Source organism: Megascapheus bottae, chromosome 2, assembly GCF_031878675.1.
Source record: "Megascapheus bottae isolate mThoBot1 chromosome 2, mThoBot2.hap1, whole genome shotgun sequence".
NCBI classification, from domain to species: domain Eukaryota; kingdom Metazoa; phylum Chordata; class Mammalia; order Rodentia; family Geomyidae; genus Megascapheus; species Megascapheus bottae.
The window spans coordinates 84484743-84505330 of NC_143510.1; the positions used below are offsets into that span (position 1 = coordinate 84484743).

Here is a 20588-nt window from a genome sequence, read left to right on the forward strand (position 1 = left end):
AAAGGAGATCAGTCATTTCTGAGAGCTAGGAAAAGTGTAGAATGATGTGTGTGTAGAATGGATGTCAGTGGGTACAGTCTTTCTTTGAGGAGTGATGAAAACATTTCAAAATTAGATAGAGGTGGTGGTAGATGTGCCCACACCCCACCCCAAACCAGTGAGATATTCCTTTGTAAAGGGTGATTTTTTTTTTTAGAGTTTATTTTAAAAAAAGAGGAAGTAGGGCTGGGAGTTTGGCTTAGTGGTAGAGTGCTTGCCTAGCATGCACGAAGACCTGGGTTCGATTCCTCAGCACCACATACATAGAAAAAAAAAAGCCAGAAGTGGTGCTGAGGCTCAAGTGGTAGAGCTCTAGCCTTGAGAAAGTCCAAGGACAGTACTCAGGCCCTGAGCTCAAGCCCAGGACTGGCAAAAAAAAAAAAAAAAGAGGAAGTAAAAGCCCCACAGAAGAATGAGCAGTGGGCCTGGAAATCATAAACCAGTGTCTTTGGGGTTGATTTTTATAGTATCTCAATTATATCACAAGAAGGCTTATTCTAAAAGGTTATAAGTAGACATGCATGGTTTCATACACCTGTAATACCAACATTTCAGAAACTGAAGCAAGAAGATCATGAGTTTGGAAGCCAGCCTGTGCAATATAGTTGAGTTCTATGCCAACCTGGGCTATATAGCAAGGATGTCTTAAAAAAAAAGAGGGGGGGGGCCTGGAGTTTGGCCTAGTGGTAGATCCTTGGTACCACATACATAGAAAAAAAGCAGGAAGTGATGCTGAGGCTCAAGTGGTAGTGCTCTAGCCTTGAGAAAGTCCAAAGATAGTGCTCAGGCCCTAAGTTCAAGCCCAGGACTGAAAAAAAAAGGAGGGTGGGGTTATAAATGCAAAGACAATAGTTACAAGGCCCTGCCTTGCTTTACAGTGTTTAAACAAGGGAACACTTACATAATCCACCACCAGCTCTGCCTCCTGATCCTCTCCTCTCAGTTTTCTCACAACCTTCTGAATGAAGTCTCCAAACTTAGTGGCCATGTACACATCTTCATTCTGTAACTGAAGTCCACCACACTTTTGTCTGATTTCTTCAACCAGCCTGGAAATAGGAACCAGCTCATGTTACTGATGTTTTTCAAAGGCTGTCTGGGACCCTTTACCAACATTTGTTGGTAGTGGTAGTCTTATTTGTCAAGTAAGACTTCCATCTAGTGCCTTTGTAAGATTTTCTGTGCTAAATAAGCAGAGACATGTTAAGACTGGGTCAAGACAATTAAAAGTTTGCCTTGAAAGATAGTGACTTTCTTTTTGTTTCCACTTTACTCATGACTATAAAAGAAATAATGGTAACATAAGCCAGATAGTAAGGAGCAAATCAAGCCATCCTTTCCTTTCAAATAAATTCAAGGAATAAGAAAAACTGATCATTTTTTTTGCAGGCCCAGGGGCTTGAACTCAAGGCCTGAACATTGTCCTTGGGCTTTCTCAAGGCTAGCGCTCTACCATTTGAGCCACAGCACCACTTCTAGCTTTATCTGTGTATTTGGTACTGAGGATTCAAACCCAGGGCTTCGTGTATGCTAGGCAAGCACTCTTACCACTAGACCATGCTCTCGGCCCCTAGACAATTTCCTAATGATCAAAATGATGAAAAATAAATGTCATATGGACATCCTCTCCTTTCCTTTCCTTTCCTTTCCTTTCTTCCCTTCCCCTTCCTTCCTTCCTTCTTTCCTTCCCTGCCTCCCTCCCTCCCCCTCTCCTTCCTTCCTTCTTTTCCCCTCTCTTCTCTCCTTTTTCCCCCTTTCCTTTCCTCTCCTCTCTTCCTTTCTAGAAGTACTACGATTTGAACTCAGCCTTTGTGCTTGCCAGGAAGACGATTCCTTGAGCCATGCCTTACAGTTTGGGCCTGAGCTGTTCTTGAACTGTGATCATGCTGACTTCTGCCTCCCAAGCAGCTGGGATTACAGGTATGAGGTGCCATGCCAAACTTCTGACAATTCTTTTTTTTTTTTTCCACTCCTGGCCTTGAACTGAGCACTGTCATTGGGTTTTCTCAAGCCTAGAACTCTTATCACTTGAGCCACAGCACCACTTCCAGCTTTTGCTATGTACGTGGTACTGAGGAACCAAACTTGGGTCTTTGTGCATGCTAGGCAAGCACTCTACCACTACCACTAGGCCAAACTCCTGGCCCCTCTTCTGACAATTCTTGAATAGCAAATAGTATACTCTGTACAGTGTGACAAACCCACCACTGTTACTATTCTCTAACAGTTTATTCTCTAAAACAAACGAGGTGCCTTGGTTACTATGAAGATATCAGATGATTATGGCAAGCCAGACACTCAAAAAGGAAGTGAGTAATTCCTGTAGGCATCTTTTCTTTTTGTCCTGTAGGCAGCATTGAAGTCTTTTTGAAGCTAATGAGAAGTTTCTGGGAACTCATGAATCACTGCTGTGAAATCTATAATTCAAAGAACAAATCTCTTGAATTTTAATACTCTTGGAAAATTATTTTTGCTTAGTGGGACAAAAGCTTGATGAATCAAAAAACTTTGTCTAGTTCAGCACTGGATTCCTCTTTCCAAAATAGTCTTGATATGTAATAGGTGTTCAACAATTTTATTAAATAAATGAGTGAATAGATAAATAGTATATTTAGGACTGTTTCTGGGTTGACAGGAAGGACTGTGTCAGGAGGAAAAACATGGCCAGCATGGCAGGGCTCTGAATTCTCAGTTCCTTTTCTCTGCGCATATCATCAAAGGCCTGCACAGCCCCTGACTGTGTGTCCAGGTGTCTCATATCCCAGCTACTCAAAGGAAAAAGGCCAGTGCATGTTTGTACTGTTAGCGTCCTGACATACCTGCCTGCCTTGCCAGGGAGAGGTATGCTGGGGCTCCAGCCATTCAGCTTGCTGTAAACCACTGTAGAAAATCTCTAGCCCAGGAGTGATTGTTCATTTCTTTTCTTTCTTCCTTTTCTTCTTATTTCTTTTCGTTTCTTTTTTTTAACCAATACTGGGGTTCAAACTCAGGGTCTGGGTGCTATCCCTTAGCTCTTTTGCTCAAGGCTGGTACTCTACTCTTGTTTTTTTTTTTTTTTTTGCCAGTCCTGGGCTTGAGCTCAGGGCCTGAGCACTGTCCTTGGACTTTCTCAACGTTAGAGCTCTACCACTTGAGCCTCAGCACCACTTCCGGCTTTTTTCTATGTATGTGGTGCCGAGGAATCCAACCCGGGTCTTCATGCATGCTAGGCAAGCACTTTAACCACTAGGCCAAACTCCTGGCCCCAAAGATTTTTTTTTTTTTTTTGCCAGTCCTGGGCTTGAGCTCAGGGCCTGAGCACTGTCCTTGGACTTTCTCAAGGCTAGAGCTCTACCACTTGAGCCTCAGCACCACTTCTGGCTTTTTTCTATGTATGTGGTACCGAGGAATTGAACCCGGGTCTTCATGCATGCTAGGCAAGCACTCTACCACTAGGCCAAACTCCCAGCCCGGTACTCTACTCTTGAAGCTACATCTCTACCTCCAGTTTCTTGCTAGTTATTTGGTGATAAAAAGTCTCACAAACTTTTCTGTGTGGTGGGCTGGCTTTGAACCACGATCCTAAGATCTCAGCATCTGGAGTACTTAGGATTACAGATGTAAGCCACTTGCACCTAACTGGTATGTAGCTCTTTAACTTTCATTCTAGGGAATGAGAAAAAAAAAGAATTGGGAGAAGAGGTATAATCACCACCAGATGTCCTTTTAAATCTGGCTAGAAAATTCCCTTTTACCATTCCCCCTGCTCCAGCCTCTCAAGTCCAATGTCACATTGAAGGAAAACCCAGTCAAGAAACTTAAAGACAAATTTTAAAAGTAGCAAATGATTAGAAAGACTAAAGGAGATACAGAACAACTTGGTCAGCAATGAGTAAAAACAAGCAGGCAGGCCGGGAGTTTGGCCTAGTGGTTAAAGTGCTTGCCTAGCATGCATGAAGACCCGGGTTCGATTCCTCGGTACCACATACATAGAAAAAAGCCGGAAGTGGTGCTGAGGCTCAAGTGGTAGAGCTCTGGCCTTGAGAAAGTCCAAGGACAGTGCTCAGGCCCTGAGCTCAAGCCCAGCACTGGCAAAAAAAAAAAAACAAAAACAAAAAACAAGCGGGCAGATAATACGTGTCTAACATAAAAATGACAAACAACAACAACAAAGAGGTTTAAGTTGACAGACATGACAGAAAGGACCTCTAAAAGGAGAAATTCAGATGTGATTTTTCAGAGCCAAGGTCAAAGGTCAAAAAAGCACCCATGTGGGCCGTGAGTTTGGCCTAGTGCTAGAGTGCTTGCCTAGCATGCATGAAGACCCAGGTTCGATTCCTTGGTACCACATACTTAGAAAAAGCCAGAAGTGGTGCTGAGGCTCAAGTGGTAGAGTTCTTGCCTTGAGGAAAAATCCAAGGACAGTCCTCAGGCCCTGAGCTTAAGCCCAGGACTGGCAAAAAAAAAAAAAAAAGCACCCATGTTAGCAGGCTAAGTTTTTACCTCACAACATCCATTGAGCTTGCTCCAGATTTAAAGAAGTCTGTGGAATCTTCAATAACTGGGACGTTGCTTAAAATCCCAGCCCAGATTACCTACACACAAAAAGGGACACTTTAGGAGGAATTCTACATAGATCTGTGGCAGAGTAGGCTAACTCTTCAGGGAAGTTACCTCCTCATCCCATACACAGCTCCACAGAAGTCAATGAATGTGAGTGGGTGTGGCTTGCATCATGCCAGCAAGGTCCATAAGAAATTTCCCCATTGCACACATAAAGCACTGTGTGCTGCTTTGACCTTGAAGCTCTTAGGGCTTGAGTGCTGAATAACCCCACAACTAACCCTAATCCCTTTAACCTTTCCCTTCATGCCAACCCTACCTTGGGTTCCTTAGGTGAGAAATAAATGTGCTCATACTATATTTGAGCATATATATTTTGGTGTTTGTTTCCTATTGCAATTTATACAAAAGTGGGAATTACAAGCTCCGGCCCCATTACTTTTAGGACATCGATACCAGTTGTGAAGATGGTTCTATATTCCAAGGTCAGTGACAGTAAGGCCATCACATTTACCTTGATGGTCTCTGCCACCTTCATTTCTTCAGCTGTAAGTTCTACCACAGACATTTCTCCTGAAGAAAAGTACTGAGAGGCTGGGATCATTTTTCCATCTTCAAACTGTAGATTTCTCACCATAAGCTATGCACAAGCAATAAAAACAAGCACAAAAATCAAGGATTAGGGCTCTCCACAGAAGAATAATGGGAAATGGAGTCTAATGGATTCCATGGGAGTAAGAATCAACATTGGGGCCTGAAAGCCCAGCTACTCTGGAAGTAAAAATACAAATAGGAGGATTGTAGTCAGGCTGGCCTGGGGAAAAGTGGTAGAATGAAAAACTAAAATCTGAAAAACAAACTAAAAGAAAAAAAATGACTCAGTGGTAGAATGCTTGTCTAGGAAGAGTAAGGCAAACCCATGACTGTAAAATAAGCAATCAAATAACAGTTTTTTGAAAAATAAAACTATGGGGCTGGGAGTTTGGCCTAGTGGTTAAAGTGCTTGCCTAGCATGCATGAAGACCCAGGTTTGATTCCTCGGTACCACATACATAGAAAAAAGCCAGAAGTGGTGCTGAGGCTCAAGTGGTAGAGCTCTAGCCTTGAGAAAGTCCAAGGACAGTGCTCAAGCCCAGGACTGGCAAAAAAAAAAAAAAAGGATATTGAAACAAAAGCCATATAATGAATGATTGTTGTCCTTAATGTACTATGTTATCTCTCATCTCTTTTGCTGTCCCTTGGTTATCTCATATTGTTATAGTATCTCACTTTGTTATCTGATATATTGGATATATTTGCATTTGGTTATTTGAAATTGGATAGGGAAGGGGGAAAAACCAAAATGGGGGGATGAGGGGAGGGTAATGGGGACCAAGACATGTGAAAGCGTATCAATATATGTGAATTAATGCACCTTCTATCTGGCAAATATCATGTAACCCTTTTTTTTTTTTTTGCCAGTAGTGGGCTTTAGCTCAGAGCCTGAGTACTGTTCTTGTACTTTCTCAAGGTTAGAGCTCTACCACTTGAGCCTCAGCACCATTTCTGGCTTTTTTTTTTCTATGTATGTGGTACTGAGAAATCGAACCCAGGTCTTCGTGCATGCTAGGCAAGCACTCTACCACTAGGCCAAACTCCCGGTCCTCATGTAACCCTTTTATTAATTACAATAAAAAATATTTTTAAAAAAAGAAAAAGAAAACTATGGATTGAAAGTACTTTATATTATATGAAAAAAACTGAAATTGCTTCTTATTTTTTTAAATAGTGGCATCAGAGAGGAGGAAGTCAAATCTAAGGATAGATACATCTGAGCTCAGGAAAAACAGGAACTGAAATTTACTGTAACAAACACACACACAGCTCCATTTAGTCCAACTCAGCTGTCACTATCATTGGGGCATTTGGTTTATATATATATGATGTGTGCTAAAATGTTCTACTTAGGGGCTGGGAATGTGGATTAGTGGTAGAGTGCATAAAGCCCTAAGTTCAATTCCTCAGTACCATATTAAAAAAAAAAAAAAAACAGAAATGATGCTGTGGATTCAGTGGTAGAGAGCTAGCCTTGAACAAAAGAAGCTCAGGGACAGTGTCCAGGCCCTGAGTACAGCCCAAGGTCTAGCAAAAATAAAAATAAATAAAAGAAAATGTCCTACTTAATCTCAAGAAATCCTGCTGGAGGCAGCTGCCCATTTTACTGATGCAGAAACAGAGGCCCAATGAAATTGAATAATTAATCCCATTTCTACCAGGCAGGAAGCAACAGAACTGGGATTAAGACTTCAGAGTAGCTGGATGAGAAATCTCAGCCAGTGGAGATGTCTACAAACTACAGATTTCTTTTGTAGGAAGCTGTCCATGAGCGTTATTGAGGCCCTGAGCCAGCTCTCTGAGCACAGGCAGCATGGATGGATGGCACATGCGCAGGGAGGAATGCTGTGAGCTTCAGCAGAGGCCTTGTGCACACCACTGCATCTTCCCAGACTCTGGCTATGGGAGGAGACCTGACTCTCTTCTCTGCTTTGTAAATGGGGTGACTGAGATGAAGAGAACCATCCTACTCAAGGCCAGTGAGTAACACTGTACATAGTCAAACCCTTGTCTCAGGGTCACAGAGCTGACTGTGCAAGTCTGTGGGACTTGCCTCAAGGGGCCTTGTCTTCATCAGGACACACTGAGCCTCCCACATCCCATATGACCTTGGGAAAGCTATTCCCTCAGGAGCTGTCATTACAGAAGGAGATCAGAACAGTTATTTCATGCAAAAATACATTGGACACTCACTGCTTTTCCATCGTTACCAAAAAGAACAAGTCCAGCTTTGGTAACAAGACCAGGCTTCTTGGCACCTTGAATTTCCAGTGGTTGCCCAGGTGGCACAGAACTCTTCAGCAATGATGAACCATAGAATGTGACCATCTGAAAAAGAGATCAGACTCAAACAGGAGAGCAAAGACACTCACAGGGGAGGGTATACTCACTCCTTGACAAAATGCAAAAGTTCAAATGATCATCCACAGTTAAATGAGATATAGTAGTATGCATACATACATACGTACATATACATACACTCATATAAATGTAGTTCTCTATATTATTACAGACACATATACATATCATAAAGAAACTGTTACAAAGCATCCGAGATATGTCAGAAAACAAGAGATAGGCTGCAAATGTGTCTAGGTGACATGATTTTACATTTATCATGAATTCAAATAGATACAAGGTTCATCCTTTGTAGCTTATGGGCGTGTATGGATATTGGGGATGGGGATGGAATCATGTAGACTCCTATAATTCAGTGAGAGAATGGATGCGAAATGCAGAATGCTTAGCTCAGGGGTCAAGAGCTTGCTTAGCACATGTGAGACTATATACAGATACTTAGCACCACAATCAATATCAAATCAATTAACCAATAAAACCAAAGAAATGCAGGGTATTTTGTGAATCAGGAAACAGGCCCAAATTCAGACCATAACCAAGCTCAACTGACACTAATTTATTACTATCAATCTAGGCTGTCATTCACTGAGTACAGCAGTGAATAACATTGAATGTTTTTGAAATGCACATTTATATACATGCCCATGCACCAATTATTCATGTGATCTTCATAACCTATGAGGGAGGCAGTGTTCTCCATCACATTTGTGATGTGCCCTAGATAACACAAACACAGTGGCAGAGGCAGAGGCTTCATGGTCCCACGGGCTTTGCCATAACCTTAAACTTCCTCCCTTGACTAGCCATGGATTGCATATATTTCTGTTGGTATGGCTCCTTCTCAAGCCTAACACCACAGAAGTCATCACAAGAAGCCTTGACTCCCATGTCTACTGTTGAAACAAGTAAGTTGAGACCCTGATACTAGAGAATCTGCTATTTTGGAGGTGGGCAGAGCTTGGTCAGCACAGAGGATGTCAGATCTTGCCTGGCAGGGCATATGAAGTCAGGAAATGTTCAAGAACTGAATGGGGAGGACCAAGTTTGCAGAGCTTCCTACCCCTGCCCCACTCACTTCTTTAGTCCACCTCTCCTCACAACCAAGGGTCTGGCACTATTGAACAGTCCATTAAAATCCTTTCACAAGGATATGTTAGATTCCTGTCCTCCCCTTGGCTCATCTTCTCAAAGTGCCCTTCACTTCTTCCCTCTCCCAGAGCCTCACTAACAGCCTTTGCCTTACTCACTGTCAGTGTTTGCTTGTTTCTCCATGTTCCCAGTTAAACTGCCAGCTCCCAAAGAGCACAGGTGGTGGCCAGTATCTGTACCACAATAAATACTCAATCCAGGCTGAATCTAGAGGGGAGGAAGCCAAGCACAGTGGCTCATGCTTGTAATCCCAGCAACTCAGATGGTAGAGAGATCAGAAGCATCATATTTTGAGACCAGCCTAGGCAAAATGCATGAGGAAAGAAGTAAAGTAAAAAGGGGGCATGAGAAGTGGCTAGATGGCAGAGCACTTGCCTGGCAATCACCAACACCTGAGTTTACATCCCATATCATCACAAAAAAAGTGGAGAAGAGGAGAGAGAGCACAGATTTGACTTACACCCAAGGATAATAATCAGGGAAAACCTAGACATCTTTCTAATACCTCTCAGAAAGAGAGTATGAAGACAGCCCTGATAGCACACATCTATAATCCCAGCTACTTAACAGAGTTTTAGGCAGAAAGAGCATGAGGTCACCTGTGCAGCCCAGCAAGATCCCATCTCAAAATAAAAATGCAAAAGTGCTGCTGTGTTTGGTCAGTGGTAGAGCATTTGCCCATCATGTACAAGGTCCTGGGTTCAAACAATTCTTCATGCTACAAAGCGAATAAGCAAATAAGTCAATTTAATCAATCAACCCATCAGTCAATCAATACCTGCCCATTTATCTCAGTCCAGGCTCCAGGCACTTTATCATGACCCCGAATCCAGTTATGCAAAACTTCAGCAGACTGATCCCAAGAAATCTAGGCAAGCACAAACAAGGGATGTAAATCTCAAAGGTACAAAGTGGTAGACAAGGGGGTGGGTTGGCAGGTTGGCTTGGAGGTTCATCATTTGGCAATGAAATAGTGTATTAGAAATCTCTCAAAGGCAAAGGGTTGTGAACTTGAGATGTGTTATTGAGTTCATAGAAATACCTCCGCATTTTCCTTTTTCTGGATACCTTCATATGTTGCCCCTTCCTCTGGTTGGGGTATCCGAGGAGCTTCTCCATCAGCTATGAGTTGGACAGCTTCTACCTGAAGCAGAAAGCATAACCTGTGTTACACCCCACAGATCCCGTGGCACGGTCTGTTTAACTTAAGTTTGTGCCAACAGAATTAGACCTAAATTCATTCTGAGAGTTTCTCAAGCTCCATCAAGATGTTAAGCACAAAGGATGGTAGCTATCTTAAATAAAATATCCCTTGCAAACATCACAGGAATCCTGCAAAGTGGACATCTTCCTTCCTGTTTTATAGATGGAGAAGCTGTAGTTCAGGGACAAGCTGCACAACTAATTCAAGGTCAGAGACACTTAATGCGTGGTTTGCAGTCCTGGTTTATCTACTTCCAATATGAAGACTTCATTCAAAAATCAGACACCCTTCCGCTGAGAACTAGTGGTTTGTGTCTATAATCCTAGCTACCTGAGAGGCTGAGATTGGTAGGATCATGGTTTGAGGCCAGAAAAGTTCATGAGACCCTTTCTCCATGGACAGCTGGATAGAGTGGAACATGCATATAATCCTAGCCAGGACAAGAAGAGGAACATAGGTAGATCATGACCCACGCCCAGGCTTGGGTAAGAGGCAAGATTATACCTCAAAATAACCAGCAAAACAAAACAAAACAAAACAAAAACATAGCTGGAGGAATGGTTCTGCAATAAAAGTCCTTAGATCTCTAAGGACTCACAGCTTCTCAGCCTTCCACAAAAGAGAGCCAAACATGTAATGCATTCCACTCAGATATATCTTTAAGACCATCAGATATAGTATGTAGGCCTGAGAAAATGCCACTTGAACACACATATGACTATTTTGACCATAATTGTCATTTTCAAGCATCTGTCATGTGCCAGATACTTTACTCATAATAACAAATAATATCACTTTCATAGCAATTCTACAGGTCGTGCTGTAATATTTGTATTTTATAAATGAGGGAACCAGGGCTAAAGAGACTAAATGACTTGCCTATTGTCATACAACAACAAAGTGTCCTTGTACAAGCAGAAGAATGTGAACTCAAACATGGAGCTTTTTGACACCAAAGCCCTCTCTGAGTCCTTCCATAAAGCTTCATTCTCCTCGCTTCCATACCAATGGCAACTAAGTTGTATGATCTTCTACTACTTAACTTGGGGAAAAAAAGTAAATGACACAGGAGTTATTGATGAACCCTTCAATAGACTCACAGGCTAATATTTCTATTTCATAATATACATGCTTTGGGATTTTTTTGCTCAGGGTATGTCTGAATTAATAAAATAACAACATAATTTCACCCTGTTACAAAGACAAATTCAAATTATCTTTAAAGGAAGTCCAAATTATGTAGAAAACTTTCCTAAGGTTCTGTATACATAAACAGGGCTGGAGATTTGGCAAGAGAAGCAGAGCCATCTAATTTCTTTGTTAATTACTGCCCTAAGGGGAATGAAACAGCAGCACATACTAAGAAGAGTTCAAGTTCAGATTTCTACCCTAAGTATACCATCCCACTGGTAATTATAAAATCTAATTTGTGTGTGTGTGGGGGGGGGTCTTGGGGCTTGAACTCTGGGCTTGGGCACTGTCCCTGAGCTCTTCAGCTCAAGGCTACAGCCCTACCTCTGGACCTGGGTGTTGTTCTTGAGCTCTTCAACTCAAGGCTACCGCCCTACCCCTCAATCCAAAGTCCCACTTTCTGTTTTTTAGTGGTTAATTGGAGATAAGAGTCTCACAAGAGTCTCATGTTCTTTAGTGCCCGGGCTGGCTTTGAACTGAAGTCCTCAGATCTCAGCCTCCTGAGTAGCTAGGATTATAGGTATTAAGTCACTGCACCTGGCCAAAATTTAATTGTGTTTTTAAGATTAATTTTAGTGACAATTCACATGGCAAATTCTTTTTTTAAAAAACCAGATCTGGCTATGTAGCCCAAGCTGACCTCAAACTTTCAGTCCTCCTGCCTCCTGAGTATTATAAATACAGACATGTATCACTGTGGAGCTGGCTCAGTATGAAAGAGAACTATTTCTCAAATTTTAAGTATTTACTAACTTTTTCTTGATGGCATAAATATACTGACCATGGCCTTGATTCCTTCAGGAAAAAGGAATCGATTATAAAGTGCATCCACTGTATCATTGGGTTCGACGTCACAGGATCTCTGAAGAAGGATGGGTCCTGTATCTAAACCATCATCAGCCCAGAAAACAGAAAACCCAGCTTTCTTATCTCCCATAATTAGAGTCCTGTGAAAAGAAGATTTTTCAATTGTTAATGTTGGTTATATAGTCAAGAGAGGAACTAGTGATATTAAGGAAGTTAAAAAAGTAATTAATGGAAAAGCATATAGTGAATGAAAAGACCTTGAAACATTAATAATAGAGCTGAGAGGTGTCAGCCTATAGAAAGCAATATCCAGTGACACTACTACTTAATGTATTCTCCTATCTTTAATCTTTCTTAGTAACATATAAAAACTGACTTAAAAGGGCTTTGGAGCCCATCATCACTGCCACTCTGACTCATAGGTGTTAGTTTCTCCTTCCCCACTAAGCTTCCTACTTGAGTCCAATTCCTAAGTTCTACTCAGTCTTGTGTTATATGGAATAAGAATGAGAATAAAGGTTGGGAGTTTAACCTAGTGGTAGAGTGCTTGCCTAGCATGCACGAACACCCGGGTTCGAGTCCTTAGTACCACATACATAGAAAAATCTAAAAGTGGTGCTGTGGCTCAAGTGGTAGAGCCCTAGTCTTGAGAAAGCCCAAGGACAGTGCTCAGACTCTGAGCTCAATCCCAGGACTGGCAGAAAAAAAAAAGAATGGGAGTAAAGTACAGGATACGCAGTGCAGTATTGAGAATATTGTTAATTTAGGTTGTATAACTGAAGTATAAACTTCACTTAGGATTGTAGACTCTAAATCAGCTAGTTAATCTACTTACTTATAATTTGTGTTCTATACATCTAAGCCTATGAGAAAGATTATTTGGTCCTGCAGGAGCTAATCAGACAATAAGAAGTTAAATATTCTGACCATATACCTACAAACACACATCAGAAATCAGAGATCAGACTGACACAGAGAATTTGAAGTGGTAAATCAGTCATTTTCATGATCTAAATCATGGATATTTTTTCTGGACTACTGACCAAGTAAGACCCAAATTAATCACTCAATAAAGCACTCCATTCAAAAACATTGAGGAATTAACCAGGCATTGGTGTCTGACACCTGTAATCCTAGCTACTCAGGAGGCTGAGATCTAGCAGCTTGAAGCCAACCTAGGCAGGAGTGTCCCTGAGACTCTTATCTCCAGTTGACCATGAAAAAGGTGAACATGAAGCTGTGGCTCAATTGGTAGTGTGAAAATCCTTGAGTGAAAAACCTAAGGGACAGTGCCTAGGCCCTAAACTGAAGCCCCAGGACTGACATGCACATATACAAAAAATTCATAAAAATTTTAGAAAAAAATCTCACTAAAGAAGCTTAAAGTCCAATAAAAGAAGATGGACAATGGAAGCAATTCGATGTACTTGAGATGCTTTATACAAAAAATAATCTGGGTAGACCAATATCCTTGAGCTGAAATGCTCAGGGACAGTGCCCAGGCCCAGAGTTTAAACCCCATGAGCAACAATAAATAAATAATGAAATAAAATCTGTGGTGAATATATGTCTGGGAATGTGGTATACTCAAATTCCTTCTTGGAGGTCAGAGATAAAGGCATATGTTAAAAGCTAAGGGAAGTCCTGCAATAAAGAAGCAGCACAAAGGGAACTTATGTGACCACAGGACCTTTGTTTGAGAAATATCTATTTTCTGCCACTGGAAGTAATTCTTTATAGACTATCTTTGGGAAAGGCTGTCCTGGTTCATGAGTTTCTCTAGATCCTAGGGGAGTTCATGCAATAGAATCAGTCAGTCAGGTCCTCACAATTGTTCAAACACACTTAATTTCTTAATCACTGAGGTAAAAAAAAAAACAGATAAGACTACATATACAGTAGAAATGGGCCCATAGTCTCTGATTAAAACAGTCTCACCAGTTGATGGCAGAAGCCCCCCTGTGCCTGGGCAGGATGGAGGGGTGGTAAATGATGGAGCCATGTCTTGGGCTATCAATGACATCCATGGGGATAAATTGTGTGCAGAAGGGAAGTACATTTAGCTCAGCACCCACAGATCTGTAAGCCTCCACCACCTCCTTGATAGTCTTGCCCTTGACTCTCCATCTAGGGAACTTGAACACGGGGGTTCCGTCTTTTTCTGCAGCCAAGGCTAAACAGGAAAAAGAAGATGGTTTCCAGTTTTTAAGTCAGTCTTAACCAAGATCTAGAGGCTCATGCCTGTAATCCTAGCTACTCAGGAGACTAAGATTTGAGGACAGATCCGAAAGACTTACGTTTGAATCACCATCAAAAAAACTGCAAGTGAAGCTGTGGCTCAAGTGACAGAGTACCAATCTTGAGCAAAGAGCTAAGCAAGAGTGCCAGGCCCTGAGTTCAAGTCCTAGTATGGCCTCGCACTCTGTAGCTTTAGATCTGGAGTCAAGTATCAATACCTCACCCTCAAAGTAAACATACTCTGTAGGAAAACCAGCTTTTCCTTATCCAGAGCAAATTGTAGGGTACAACATCATCTCCCTACTAAGCAGTCAAGTTTTATAGATGAAGGCAGACAAAGCTCAGATTTGTGCTCACAGAGTTCCTTCTGCCACCTTTACCAAACAGAAGTTAGATCACAGAGCTGAAATGTGGAATATGCAAGAGGCTAAAGTATGGAGAACATAGAAAAAAGCACTGTCCCTTCTAGTTAAAGCACCTGATCCCATTTTTCCCCTACAAATAAATGCCATATTGACTATGAAACATACATAAACATAAGTTTATGCCTTTACTTCAGTATATTTGTATGAACAATATACATGAATACTATGACTTATTAACATCACTTCATATTTTATGTAGTATATTTATTATATTCATTTTTTGTTAGCCATGGGGCTAAATCTCAGGGCCTGGGCTCTTTCCCTGAACTCTTTTATTCAAGATTAGCACTCTACCACTTTGAGCAACAGCACCACTTCCAGTTTTTGTTTTTTCGGGGCGAGAGTCATGGAGCTTGAATTTGGCCTGGACACTGTCCCTGAGCTCTTCAGCTCAAGGCTACCACTCTACCCTTGAGCCAAGCCCTATTTCCAGTTTTCTAGAGGTTAATTGGAAATAAGAATCTCAGGTCCTTTTGTGCCCGGGCTGGCTTTGTACCTTGATCCTCGGATCTCAGCCTCCTGTGTAGCTAGGATTACAGGTGTGAGCCACTTCGCCTGGCACCACTTTCAGTTTTTGAGGATAGATATAGGTAAGAGTCTCATGGGGACTTTTCTGCCTGGGCTGACTTTGAACTGAGATCCTCAGATCTCAACCTCCTGAGTAGCTAGAATTACAGATGTGAGCTGGCACATTCATTTTTTTGTTTGTATTTTGAGAGAGGATTTTGCTATAGTTCAGGCTGCCTTTGAACTTGCAATCCTTCTACTTCATCCTTCTAAGTAGAAGTAGGATCACAGGCATTATTGTAAATTATGCTATAGTAATACTTAGTAATACATTTTACATGCAAATGTATTTAAACATATGTTTAAACAGTGGATGAAATCTTTTTTACATATAGTCTCATATGGACTATAATGTAGAATATATAATACTAGCTCTAAGCCATTTCCAAAAAACTTAACATAACTGAAGTCTCAGTGAGCCCTGAAGAGCTCTAAGGCCCTGACCAATCAATTTTTAACAATTTGAGAGACAAGTAGGAAAATGTTCATGCAAATGTGTGAATGCTCATAAAATATCCCAAAAGCCTAATGCACACTTTAGATAGAAATGGATAAACAGTGGCTAACAAGGTGATAATGGGACAATTCTGAGTAGGTGCTTGGGAAAGAACACTGGGGTCAGGAGAGAAATGTATTTGCTGTAAAGTTTTCTTCTGTGAGAGGCTTAGAGGCTTGAGGTGGATAGATGTTGATCTTCTATTTTGGTTTTGGGCTGCCTGGAGCTATTTTTGCCTCCTTCGTCAGCTTTCATGATAAGAATAGCTAGCTACTGTCCATGTTGACTGCTAATTGTGAGTCTGGTAGAGGGCTGAGCACTTCACATTCATTATCCCTGTGGATCTCATGGGAGCACATGAATTAGGTACCACTAAGTTTAAGGTTGATGAGATTAAACAACGTAATCAAGATTACTCAGCTAGTGAGTGACAGAACCCACACTGGTCCCCAACTTCACAACGTAAGTTATGTGTGGTACCATCTCCAAGGTCACCCAGTAAGTTAGATTCGTGGTTTTTCTTTTTCTGAGTCACATCACAAGGCCAAATTGCCTAGAGCTATGAGAAAACCGGTCCTGACCTGGGTCTAGGTACCAAGAAAGACCTCATTTCCCAGGATTCCTTCTGAAATGAGGTCTGAAAGTGACATGCATTGTCAGGAACCAGTGGTTGGTTCTTGCCTGTAATATTAACTACTCAAAAGGCTGAGATACATAGGATCATAGCTTGAAGCCATCTAGGGAAGTAAAGTCCTTGGGATTTCATTTCTAAACAACTAGCAAAAAAGCTAAGTTAGAGCATAGCAGAGGGTAGAGTACCAGCAAGACAAGCAAGCTGAGCAAGTATGAAACCCTGGGTTCACAACTTAGTGTCACTGAAAGAAAAAATGGCACATGCAAGCATAAAATGCTAGTTGTCTCTTTCATTTTGGTGAATGGCTTTCTTTGGTTTAGTTGAACCTACAGCCATTCTAAACAAAATCTGTATTTCTCGACCTCTCTTGTGAATAGATTTAGTGTTATACATTCTTTCTAATGGGTTATCCATGGAAGCACTATGGACAACTTCTAGAATATTCTCTTTATGAAGGACTCATCCTCTACTTTTCTGCTTTCCCATTTTGCTTGCTGGCTTGATGGGGCTAGGGCAGATACATTGGCCCAAGAGATAGAAGACCTTCCTTGGTAATGGTAAAGTAACAAATAGGAGCATGTATTTTGTGAAATGTAAAGCTGCCACCTCAGGTCTGACCACCAACTTAGACCTGAGAACTCTTGATCCAGTCATCCTAAGATGTACTCACCCAGTGGATCAGCTTTTCCATCCTTGTCTGGAACTGTGAACACCCCAACTACTCGGTGTCCCTCCTTCCGGAGATGACTGTAGACTTCCTGTCCAAAGAGGCTCTGGCCAATGAGTGCCAACTTCAGCTTGTTTTTGAAACAAACCTGTAAAACAATTCAGTGATTATAGATAGGCGGATAAATGAGAATGGACAGTAAGTCATACAAGATGACTTAAAGACTTGAAAGTGAAAGGGCTGCATGTATACCCAGAGGCAAGAGGATCATGGGTTTAAGGCTAATCTGGGGTATATGACAAGACCCAATCTCAAAGAAATTTCCTTAAGTGCAAATGTTCTGTTTCTAAGCTATCCACTCTGAGTTCCAAAGATTAAAAAATACCACCACTTCTTCACAGAAAAATATGAAAATGGTACTTAACAAATTCTGCCTTGATCTGAAGTCCTTTTGTAAAGCACCTGTTGACTGCAGGTGGACCACTTAATCAGGGTATAAAATAAGACTAAGGCTATTCCCCCCCGCATGAATAGTGAGAATTGGCAGGCTGACACAAAGGATCTTTACATCAAAGAATAATCCACTTTGCTGAGCCAGTGAAATACATAATGGAGCATTTTAACACATTACTCCAAGGTGTGCTTGCATCTGGTCAAGACAGACCCACAGACATGTTTTGAGCAATTGCCATGTTCCAATAGTAGCAGTGGAAGGAATGGAAAATGAGTAAATAGGAAATAGAGTTCTATTTCATCCAGTAGGAATTTTTTTTTACACTGAAGTGTTTATTTACAAGCCCGCCAGGCATTTTTTAAAATGACAAATAAAACCTATGTAAAGATTTGAGGAGGTTTCATGTCCTTAAAACTTAGGAGGTTCATCAACCTTGGTCTGCCATTCCTATAAGAGCTTGCAGGGGATACAGCTGATCAGCAGTACTTCCTGACTCTAAACTGCCTTTCACTCCATCCAGCCTCCATGTTTTATTTACCTTACCTGCTGGGCCTCTGTGAATATTTCTTTTTAAGATGCCTCCACTGAAGTTACAAATCAAAATGGACTTCACCAGTTAGTCAGGGGGATACCCAAGAAAATACATTTTAGTAACTCAGTATTAGGGTAGGTGAGCAGAGTAGTTCTGAAAGGGGACAGTGTCCCCTGAACAAAACTCTTTGGTTGAGTCACTTTCTTGGGAGTTGGCCAAGAAAAGGAAGAGGTTTGTGGGAGACCCTTGGGAAGTGCCAGGCCAAAGGAGCTGCCCGTACATAGAAATGAATGAGTGGGTATCATGTATCCAGCGCTTTGAGTTAGGGCGTGGTGGTGACAAATGACGTTCTGGAAAGAAGCATTTCAGAGGGCCTTGTCTATGCAAATAATTTGGTACCACATTACGCAAAAGCAATGGGAGTTGCTGAGGGACTTTAAGTGAGAGAATGACATGATTTCATTTCTGTACTCTCAGAGTCTGTGTTAAGATCCAAGCCAGCTTGAACACTTAAGTATGCCTCTTGCATTGGAGAATTGAGGAGATGAAGTGAAAATCAAAACTCACCTAACAATTGATCAGGAGATGTACTTGGAGTAGTGGAACAGCCCATGCTACTTTGGATAACAAGTTCTCATAGTAGCAGGAGCAACACATTTCAGCTTTAAATCTGTGTCAGAAGCAAGGGTCAGGATATCACCACAAATGACAACCTTGCTCAACTTGATTCTCTTATTGCATCATTATATAAAGGTATCAATGATGGCTTTGTGGGATACTTGGATAACGTTTTTCTACCTGTGCTAGGATACACCCAGAGGTTTATAGTTACCAGGTAAGCACTCTATACTGAGCTATATCCCCAACCCCAACCTTTTTTTTTTTTTCAATGATAAAAAGAATCAAGGAATTTTACAAAGAGGGAAGTCAACATAGGGGCTAATTAGCAGATGAGACTAGATGGAGGATGCCTAGCACAGGAGACTAGTGAGAACTGCTGGGGTAAATCTGGTGACCAGGGAACATTTTGAAAAATTTGAGGAAAGTGAAAAAGATTGCCATAATTTTCAAATGTGCACCATTGTGTGATTCCATTTCCATGATACTCTTATGAGGCCCTCACTGGAGCAGAGCATATGTTGGCATCATGCTCTTAAACCTCCAGAAGTGTGAGCTAAATAAACCCCCTTTCTTTATGAGCCTAGGCATTTTATTATAACCACAGTAACAAAGACAAAGATATGTTAGGCAAATATTCTACTACTGAGCCACATCTCTATCTCTTAAAAGTACAATTTCAATATAGTAACTTTTCTGGAGTACAGTTCTGTGAGCTTTGCAAATATGTAATCAAGTTATCACTGCCATGATCAAGATATAGAAGTTCTAGCACCTTCAAAAACTCCTTTATCGGGGCGGGGAGTTTGGCCTGGTGGTAGAGTGCTTGCCTACCATGCACGAAGACCCGGGTTCAATTCCTCAGTACCACATACATAGAAAAAAGCCAGAAGTGGTGCTGTGGCTCAAGTGGTAGAGCCCTAGCCTTAAGAAAATCCAGGGACAGTGCTCAGGCCCTGAGCTCATGCCCAGGATTGGCAAAAAAAATTCCTTTATGTCCAATTTCTTATCATCTAGGAATTCTACTGATCTTTTCATCTGTCCCTATATCTCCACACTCAGATATCAGAAAAATAAAATAATAACATATGTGTGTGTGTGTGTGTGTGTGTGTGTGTGTGTGTGTGTATGCATAAGACTTCATTTCTCTTAGGTAAATGCCCAGGAATTTTGAAACTGGGGATACAGCATTTTCAGGGCCTTATGTTCTATCCCCAATATCACAAAAACAAACGAACAAACAAAAACCCAGAAATGTGATTGCTGGGTCATACAATCTACCTATGTAGATTGTTTTCAGTATGGAACATACTGCCTCCCAGTTTTCCAAAGTTTTATATTCTTACCAGTACTGCATGTGTTTGATTCTAAACAGTCCCTATAGGACACAGACTGAAGAATGCATCTCCACTTTCTATACAGTAGAACATCCTTTCTTACTTATTCCTTCATCGGTGCTTTCCTCTGAGGTATGCCTTACCTTTAAGAAACTTACCTTCTTCCCAGCTATCTCTACCCTTACTTTTCTGTCAGGACATTAGTGGTGGGGACAGTCAGACCCCAAAGAAGCCAGATGTTTTCTGATAACATGTCATTTGTCTCTTGGTTCACCTTTTACCGCTGTGAAAAGCATATTCTTCAAGACTACATTCTGTTCTCCAAAACAGACAAGTCAGAGCTATGTCCAGGTAACCTTCAGGTTCAAGACCCCGGGAGGGCTCTGTGTGCCCTCCTACTGATCTCCAGGGGCAATAGGGAGGGTAAGGAGAGCTCCCAAAGTGCTGTTTAGAACAGGGTTAAAGGTCTAGCAGATTAAAGGTCTCTCTTTCCCTTTTTACTTCATAAAAATGTGGATATTTCTCAAAGTAGACCTGATTATAAGGAGTAAACTGAATCCCCATTAATTAGGGTATCCGGGGGAAGCAAAGTTTTACCATGTATGCAAGTTTGGGACAATCTGGTGTCATACAACATTGTGTCTCTGGCTATTTTATATGTTTATGTATACAAATGCACACATGGCTTTGGTAGAGACACCAGGGAAAAGGAGAAGTCTTTTATAACATACCAAAC

At 41.3% G+C, this 20588-nt stretch overlaps 1 protein-coding gene across 2 annotated transcripts in view; it reads right to left on the minus strand.

Annotated features, from left to right (window-relative positions):
• Aldh1l2 (aldehyde dehydrogenase 1 family member L2) overlaps positions 1 to 20588 on the minus strand; it is a 45549-nt gene that overhangs the window by 22882 nt on the left and 2079 nt on the right. Inside the window, exons 2-10 of one of the 2 annotated variants that reach the window (XM_090328548.1) lie at positions 16915 to 17059; positions 13823 to 14057; positions 11859 to 12024; positions 9725 to 9826; positions 9461 to 9550; positions 7369 to 7503; positions 5096 to 5221; positions 4522 to 4613; positions 941 to 1088 (exon numbers count right to left, since the gene is read on the minus strand). In XM_090328548.1, the coding sequence (XP_090184674.1) occupies positions 941 to 1088; positions 4522 to 4613; positions 5096 to 5221; positions 7369 to 7503; positions 9461 to 9550; positions 9725 to 9826; positions 11859 to 12024; positions 13823 to 14057; positions 16915 to 17059 (1239 nt within the window). Of the gene's footprint in view, positions 1 to 940; positions 1089 to 4521; positions 4614 to 5095; positions 5222 to 7368; positions 7504 to 9460; positions 9551 to 9724; positions 9827 to 11858; positions 12025 to 13822; positions 14058 to 16914; positions 17060 to 20588 lie in introns of those variants that run through there. The other variant, XM_090328550.1, reaches the window with a different exon arrangement.